Genomic DNA, 8977 nt, shown 5'->3' on the forward strand with positions numbered 1-8977 from the left:
CATCAGGTGCTCAGTTTAGAGAAAAGAAGAGGAGGAGAAACGAGCAAAAGATACAGGAAAGCAGATGTGTCATTGGATAATGGCAGGTCATCCTGAAACAATCAGAATCAGAATACTTTATTAATCCCTAAGGAAATTATGTGTGTTACAGTTGCTCCAAGAAGAAATGGTAAAAAAAAAAAAATAGTAACAGTAACAGACTAAACTCCAAACAATACATTATCTTACAGATTTTACACATTTAAGAAATAGCACTAATATATACAGATCACTCAGTTCTAAATATCAAGGATTAACAAAGGTGATTATAAATAAATATCAAGAAAATTGACAAGAATATTCCAGAGTAGAAAAGAGCGCGTGTAAAAAGGGTGTAACTATTGCAGGGTTCACAGTGTGTTAGATGGAGGAGTTGTACAGAGAGATGGCCACAGGCAGGAATGATTTCCTGTGTCGGTCAGTGGTGCTTTTTGGTAATCTCAGTCTCTCACTGAAAGTACTTCTGTGACTAGCCAGCATGTCATGTCATGGAGTGGGTGGGAGGTATCATCCAACATTGTCTTTATCTTGGACAACATCTGCCTCTCAGACACCACCCTAACGGAGTCCAGCTCCATCCTCACAACATTACTGGCCTTGTGGATCCGTTTATTTAGTCTGTTGGCATCTGTGACCCTCGACCCGCTGCCCCAGCATGCAACAGCATAGAAGATAGCACTGACCACAACAGAGATACAACAAGATAACATCAATTAGTAGGGATAGTGAAGTGTCACTTGGCTATGATTTTAAAAAGTAGACACTGATGTAGCATACTGAATCTTCTCTGGTGAAATTCAGTATGGTTCCGACAACAGTTTTATGTTAATGTACAATCATTAATATGTTTTATGTGTGTGTGTGCTGTGTTGGGCAAACTTTGATTAAATTGAGGAGGACTGATATGATATCGTTTATCTTTTGAGCACCTATTCAGGAGAAGTTTCACTCATCATCCACTAAAGGGTAGTTAATCATATTAATCAAGGAAGATGATCAACCTCTTTGGTCATTTGGCTTGATCATGTCAAGTGTCAATTAAGTCAGGTGATTAACTAGATTGTTATTCCTCCTACAGCATCATCTCATATACACAGATTTTTGTACTGCAGAAGTCTTTAGTGCTGAAGGGAAAATCCCGGGGGAAAAAAATCTGGGACAGCATGGCTGTCGGGACGAGTTTAGCGTTAGCATAGAACTTTCTAACATAGCACTATTTGGTTATGGACAGATAGGCTAAGACTGTGATGTTAGAGGCTGACCAAACAGGCATATGAGGGAAAATGGAAGGGAACGTAGCTCTCTCAGTGACCGTGGCTAATCATATAACTGGCCACCATTTATTGCCCAGCGTTAGCATGCTTTCAAAAGCAAGTAAAACCCCAGACACACAAGCCTAGAGACTTGTTTATGACAAGTTTCAGTTGAAGATTCTTACTGAGAACTTTAATATTAGACTTCCTACTTCAGCTATTTTTTGCAACTTATCTTCTCCTCTTATGTGCCAGATGGTGGAGTTAAACTTCTCACCCATGGGGGCGGGCCTAAGTGCCTAAATGCACTGGTTTTGCGAAATCAGTGATAATAGCAAGTTTATTAATGCAGCACTTTTAAATTTTTGATTTAGACTGTGTTTCACATTGTTATTAGATTCCATTCATACTTGACGTTTACAGCTAGGGGGCGGGGTTTGGGAAGGGGCTTGTGGTAAGGTAGCACCATGAGTAAAGGTATGTGCACTTTTAGTCAGTACCTAGGAAGAAAAGTGGGCGTATACTGATGCAGGACAAGGAGATTCACCTCTTGAGCTGTGCGGTGTATGGAGCACAGAGGCTGTAGCTAGCTTACCGGAGATTTCGCTTTTGGCTGTTACAGCGTAATAACAAGAGAGATCGTATGAGACTTTAAGTTACGTTTTGAGACCCCTCTGCGCTTTGGAGACCTCTGCTGTACCGTCGCTCGAGGCGCGCTGACGTCGCCGCCCGGCGTGACGTGTGTTCCTGTGACGCGCAGAAATTTTAAACTCTCGTCCTTCTCAGTGATGGCGGCTTCGTTTCGCTCTCTCCCCGCAAGCAGTAACAACAAATGGTACTTCACCCGGCAGCAGATCGACAACAGCCCATCTCGGCGAGCTGGACTTGATCCCGACAAGGAGCTCTCATACAGACAACAGGCGGCGAACCTCCTCCAGGACATGGGACAGCGGCTCAATGTGTATCCTTTTGTCGTGAGCTCTTGTTAGCGCTCTAACTTTAGCTTCTCTCCCGAGCCGGCTCGGAGAAGGAGTGTGGCTGGTGTTTGTTAGTTTGTTGTTGTCTTTTGTTCGACGGTTTCACGTTTGTTTTTGTCTTCCACTTCTGTTTAACGCTGTGGAATTTGGTTTTACAAGGTGTACGTGAGCTTACAAGCGTTACGCGATAGCGGCGTAGTGGGCTAACCCTTGGGCCGCAGAGGCCTGTGTAGTCGGCGGCCTCCAGGACGTTAGCATGTTAGCGTTAGCTTCACCACTGGTAAATATCAACGAATAAACGCAAATTAGAAGGACAATGGGCCACGTTTAGACATATAGTAATGTAGAATGTTTCAGAAAAAGTGTTTTAGATGTGTTAGTTTTAGAAAACATCGCTTTGTGTGTTATCAAGAGTCTTATCCCAGCTAGCCGGTGGCTAAAGTGTTGTTTAACTTTGTTATTCTGTGGCTGCTACGATAACAGGCTTATCAACATTAACTTTTATACTTAATTAGCAATATTAAACCTATAGTTATCCTTATAACTATTTTATTTCACACGTATACCGACGATTCCAGCCCATTTTCAAAGTATGCAGTCATTACAGATGTTATGTAATTTGCTCCCACTGTTTACCTTTTTTCCTTAACTGCCATGTATCAGCTCTCAACTTACAATTAATACAGCCATTGTGTACATGCATCGCTTCTACATGATCCAGTCCTTCACCAGATTTCACAGAAATGTAAGTAATGCTTTTCTTGCTTGAATCATGGAAATGATTGTACTTAATGTGAATCATCTTTTTAAATCTCCACTGACCCTTTCCAGGTCATCGCACCCGCTGCTCTGTTCCTGGCAGCAAAGGTAGAGGAGCAGCCTCGAAAGCTGGAGCATGTCATCAAGGTGGCCCATGCCTGCCTCAATCCCCAGGACCCTTCACCAGATATTCGCAGTGATGTAAGTATTGTACTGCAATTGTCCGAGGGAGGTTTTTTTTGAAGCAGAAAAAAAATTCTTACAATAAGGCAAATGGCAATCTTCTTGCATGTAATCTGAGAACATTTACTCTGTCACGTATTTGTTCTGAGCTGTTAAGGCTGCTTGATTACATGGGTTGAGAGAGTAAAAGGCAAAATACATCTTAGCCTGTGTAGGTTTTGAGTCATGCAGGCAATGTGATGTCTAGCAGTTGTAAAACTCGAGCATCTGTACTTGCTATGTAGCTTTCACTTTTCATCACTTATATCTGAGGCTTCTTCAACAAACATGTATGCCAGAAAGCCTTTCAGACAAATGGTCAGAAATTCTCGGCCACATAACGTGTACAGTTGCTCTTGTTTTTCAACAATTGGCGGCCTCCCAGTGAGTAACGTGCCTGTCCTCTCAACCTCAGGCCTACCTGCAACAAGCCCAAGACCTGGTCATTCTTGAGAGCATAATTCTCCAGACCTTGGGTAAGTTTGGAAGGAAGAACTGGGTCCCTTGAATTCCCCCCCCAGAGAACAAGAATAGTTAACATGTTTTATTTCAATTCACAGTTTGCAGTAAGCAGCACTGGAAGTGATATTTATGCTTCAAAACTGAATCACCCACTTTTACATTTCCTGTTTCAGCTTTTTCATTTTTATCAGCCCTAACTTTTGACATTTTACCTTTTTCACCTATGTGTTTTTAAGACATTTAAAGAGGGAGCCTCAAAACAACTTTTTTCCCCTTCTTACATGCCATTAATTTTTTTTTCATATTCAGGTGTTGACATTTTCATGTTGTCCAGGATGTTTTCCCATGAAAAGTGACACTCCACTCAACTCTGACTCCCCACCACTTGATTTTTAACACAATGCAAATTTTCTGGTTTTCAGCGGCTTTGTTAATGTTATCTTTGCCAGTGGGAAGTGGATTTGTATTCCATATGGATTATAAGTATACATTGATTTTGAATTTCTTTTATTAATGTCTACCTACATTTTCTTCTCTTTCTATTACAGCTTTTGAAATCACCATCGATCATCCTCATACACATGTTGTCAAATGCACTCAGCTTGTCAGGGGTGAGCATCATTTTTATGGTTTTGCTCAATTTTATCTTCAAGTTTTTGCTGTGTCTATAAATTTTTTTTCTCTTTGTTCTGCTGTTGTTCCAGCAAGCAAGGATTTGGCCCAAACATCATACTTTATGGCCACCAACAGGTATGCTCAGAGTTCACCCATAGTTCTCTCTCTCTCTCTCTCTCTCTCTCTCAAACATGCACACACACACACACACACACACACACACACACACACACACACACACACACACACACAGGGTTGTGTCTTTCTTATGTGAATGCTAGGTATTCACCAAAGTTTGTGTGTGGTTTGTTAAAGCTCAATACACTGATTTTCTGTTTTCTCTTTCTCTGTTTGCTTTTTTTCTTGGACGTATCATGCCATATAGCCTGCACTTGACAACGTTCTGCCTGCAGTATAGTCCGCCTGTTGTAGCCTGTGTGTGCATCCACCTCGCCTGCAAATGGTCCAACTGGGAGATCCCCGTGTCTACAGATGGCAAACACTGGTGGGAGTATGTTGACCCTACAGTTACCCTCGAGCTGCTGGACGGTATGTGCAATAAATGCTCTTTAAGAAAAAAATGTTTAGATAATAAAAGGGCTGATTTGACTTGTTTGTTTTTTTTTCCTCCTCTTCCAGAACTTACACACGAGTTCCTGCAAATCCTGGAGAAAACACCCAGCCGACTGAAGCGAATTCGCAACTGGAAGGTACAACGCAAATTTAACTTCTCCTTTTTGCTATTAAAAATTCCCGATTCAATGTGGACATTGACTTAATTTTTTCTTCTTCCAGGCTGGCGGACAGACACCAAAAGCCAAGCCAAAAGTCCAGGAGGAGGGTGACCAGAGGGACACCATGATCAGCATGATTTCCATGGCTTCATCAGAGAGTACTGTGGCAGGCCTGATGAGCCTCTCTGCTCCACCTTCTGCCTCCTCTTCCTCATCAGTGGGCGACAAGGACACAAATGCTTCTGGCAGTGCTCAGACTTGGAGTGGTAAAGGTCAAGGTGGATCTGAGCAGCAGTCACAGCAACCACAGCAGCAGCCTAACCATGAGGTCCACGCCCCAGCTAAGGTGTCGCTGAGTGAGTACCGTGCCAAGAATGCTGACGTCCTGGCTGCCCAAAAGAGAAAGTTGGAGAACATGGAGGCCAGCGTAAAGAGAGATTATGCCAATGCAGCTCAGGCCCTCATTGGCCAGCAACAGAGGAAGGAGAAGCAGCAGCATCACCATCATCCACCCAGCGCTTCCTCTGACATGTCCAACCCATCACCCATTATTCTTAAAATCCCCTTGGAGAAGGAGAGGCATGACTCTCTAAAAATGCGCTTCCCAGTTGCTGGAGGATCAGGAGGAAGCAGTGGACACAGCAGCAGTGGTCGAGGCCAGGATCCAGACATCAAAGTCAAAATCCGAGTGCCTGACAAGCAGAGGGGGACTTCAGGAGAGGATGGCAAAAGCAGGGACAAGCACAGGGAGCGTTCTAACCACCACCACCATTATCATCACTCTCACCACCACCATTCCTCTTCCAGTAGTGCCTCACTTTCTTCTTCACACAAACATTCATCTAGTTCCAGCGGCACGCTGGGAAGCAGCAAAAAAGTACCAAGTGACTCCTCTAGAACAAGCTCCTCATCCTCGTCCTCATCCTCGTCTGCCTCACGCAAGAGGACACACTCCCAGGATCCTTCAGCAGGATCTCACCCACCCTCCAAAGTGAGCAAGTCTAGGAATCCCTACCAGTTACCTCCCCTGTCTTCCTCCTCTGGACAAATTTTGGGGCACGGTTCTGACATTCTTCCATCTCTGGGACTCCCCCACCACCAAGGAAGCTATTCGCATTCCAAAAGCGACAAAACTGACACTAATGGTCACAGTTCAGCTGGCGGAGCCCAGTCCAACGAGTACCAGGACACTTTTGAGATGCTAAACTCACTGCTGAGTGCACAGGGTGTGCAGCCGTCCCAGCAGTCTATGTTTGACTACAGATCTCAGTATGGTGATTATCGGTACTCGAGCAGCTCCAGAGGAAACAACCCTAGGCCCCCTCCCCTGCCCACGGAGCCGCCTCCCCCACTGCCGCCTTTGCCCAAATAAGTTTCTAATCAGGAAACCACATTATGTACATTTTACTTGACATCTTGATCATCTTGTTACATAAAGTGTTGTATGATATTTTCCAGCCACCCAACATTTTATAGTCTTCAGTGTGACAGCAGAGAAATGTACTGGGGGTAACAAAGGATTTTATGGCGTACTCGTGGGGCAATAATGGGACTTGCAAAATGTGAGACAAGAAGAATCATGGGAAAGTGTAGATAGTGTTTTGTTTTTTCTTTTTGAAAAATTCAAATGATATGTGACAAGAAGACGGGAATTAGAGGATGTCAATTTGTTTGGAAAAATTTCCATGACATACCTGGTTGGTCTTCTTACTGATTCTTTTTATAATGTTTTTATAGGGTGTTATTTATTGATCAAATGATTTTAAAAAAAGAAAAAAGGTCCCCTTTTTCTACCTTTTTTTAGGGTTAAACCTCTGTTCTTTTGGAACAGATGGTCATTTCTTTAAGACTGTACAGCCTAGTTAGAGTGCATGTCTCCAAAGCCATCTTTTCGATATATTTTTTACTTTATTTTATGTTCCCATTTTTTTTTTTTTCTGTGAGCCATAAAAATGGCTTCATCCCTCATGTATATGTTATATTTGCTGTGCTATTTGGTGATTTGAGGAAAAAATGTAAAAAAAAATGTTTAAAACAAACATTGGAACCTTTATATTTGCAAATTTGCAAAAAAAAAAAGGATGTAAATTAGGAAAAGCTTGTACTTTTCACTTTAAGTTTTTAAGTCTTGCAGTCATTGTTTTAAATGGTTGTAAAATATTCATATTTGGTTCTTGAATGGATACACTAAGTTCATAGCAAGAACATTCATCTGTTCACAAACGGTTGAAACATCTGTGCGCTTTGGTCACAATGAAGGAAATTCAACAAAAAGAGCATCTATCTAGACTATTTCTCTTTCCTTATTGTTTTTCCTCAGGAGTTCATTTTTTTTGGGGTGATCACAGGTAAATGCAAAGACAAAGAAATAAGCATCATATATGGAAATGTATAATTTTCAGAAGACAAGAAATTATGTCAGGAAAAACTTTTTCCCAGATTTGCTAGACCCTAATAAGCACAGTATACAGAGTTTTAACACAGTATAAAAGTTAATAGCTCATCTGTTTTTATCTAATTGTGGGGATGTTTTAAAAGTGTAAACCCTAGTGTAGCTGTCACTTCACTCTGGTCTGATTTAATCATGTTAAACTTGTCTTTCGAGTGCATTCCTCTAAACTAAATTGGTGGATATTTAACTTTGGTTTGTTTTATTATCTGCCCACATGCCATCATTCATCATAAAAACATGTTTGCATGTTTTCTGTGGTTGTACAGAATCATATGTGACCAGCAGGTTATTTATATACCTCCACTTCTTGAGCATGAAGGCCAATACCCAGATTTTGTTGGCAAGATAAGCAGGTTATTGCCTATTCATAAAACTTAATTGTTTAGGATTAGTGCTCTTATTTTACAGTAATGTAGCACAGCAAATCAGCCGTCCAGCTGTATATTTTACCCCCTTCATATATTTGAAAATGTGCTTGAAAAGAGAAGCTTCTTGCTCATGCAGCAGAGGTTTTATTATTCTTGGTTGTAACAGGGAAACAGTAAATGCACTGAATATTTATCTCAGTAGGTTTGCCTACAATGCAATTGACAAAGTGTTACGTGTATAATGGTTAGACTAATAGATTTTCTGGTGTGAAATTGCCACTGTTTTTGAAACATTTTGTTTAATCTGGGCAAAGCTTCCATTTTAAGTATTACCATTTTGTTGTGAACAAGCCACAAAAAGGACACATTTCATATTAAAACCCATATGTAAGAAAAAACGGACGACACTCATGCAACCTAACAATGCAAAAATCATATAGCTACAATAAATTTCATGTGTTTTCATGTCTTGGTGTTTTCAGTGACACTCAGGTCTGAAAAAGAAAAAGTTTTGAGATTTTTTTTTCCCGTTTAAAATATGTGAACACTGTTCTTTTTTTTTATATAATGTGGTTGCTTTATTCTCAAAGTCAATAAAAAATATTTTAAGAAAGTGCTGCTTTTGGCTCATCAATAACATTGCATTTTATAGGTGAATCAATCTATGCCAGGGGTGTCAAATGCGGTCTAGGAGCTTGATCTGCCCTGAAAGAAGATCCAGTTTTACCCATTATATTTTGCAAAAAAAATATGTTTGAGGGGTAATACAAGCATTGTAGAGCAACTGATGGAATTGCACTTACTCTACTTGATATATCATCATTTGTAAATGCATGGTGTGTCAAAGTTTTACATTTGAATGTTTTCAAAATATACTGTTTTTTTTCTTCTATTTTTAAAAGATAGGGGGTATTATCCAGTGGTATTGTAAGTGTAGCCCTCTTGAGGTCAAGTTGTGTTCTAAAGAGTTCGAGGCCCTGGTCTATGATAAAAGTGTAAATACATTGGGTGGATGCCACTTTGAATGGCAACTGGATTGGCCAATGGGCTACCTCACTCCGGCGCTCTGGCTAATCGGATCTCTAGGTGGGCGGGG

At 41.1% G+C, this 8977-nt stretch overlaps 1 protein-coding gene across 3 annotated transcripts; it reads left to right on the forward strand.

The window, feature by feature from the left end:
• Positions 1–1853: 1853 nt before the first annotated feature.
• ccnt1 (cyclin T1) lies at positions 1854–8489 on the forward strand. Of its 3 annotated transcripts, none has more exons than XM_080899938.1 (9): positions 1858–2253; positions 2933–3014; positions 3101–3229; positions 3666–3726; positions 4261–4323; positions 4417–4462; positions 4713–4876; positions 4967–5037; positions 5123–8489. In XM_080899938.1, exons 1-9 carry the CDS (start codon positions 2081–2083, stop codon positions 6431–6433), a joined length of 2100 nt encoding a protein of 699 aa, XP_080756064.1. In that variant the 5' UTR covers positions 1858–2080; the 3' UTR covers positions 6434–8489. The 3 variants fall into 3 exon arrangements, with proteins under 3 accessions (XP_080756062.1, XP_080756064.1, XP_080756063.1); XM_080899937.1 differs by having other exon boundaries at positions 4261–4322; positions 4407–4462; XM_080899936.1 differs by having other exon boundaries at positions 1854–2253; positions 4261–4462.
• Positions 8490–8977: the final 488 nt, after the last annotated feature.

This window comes from Rhamphochromis sp. 'chilingali' (assembly GCF_963969265.1).
Source record: "Rhamphochromis sp. 'chilingali' genome assembly, chromosome: 12".
Lineage (NCBI taxonomy): Eukaryota > Metazoa > Chordata > Actinopteri > Cichliformes > Cichlidae > Rhamphochromis > Rhamphochromis sp. 'chilingali'.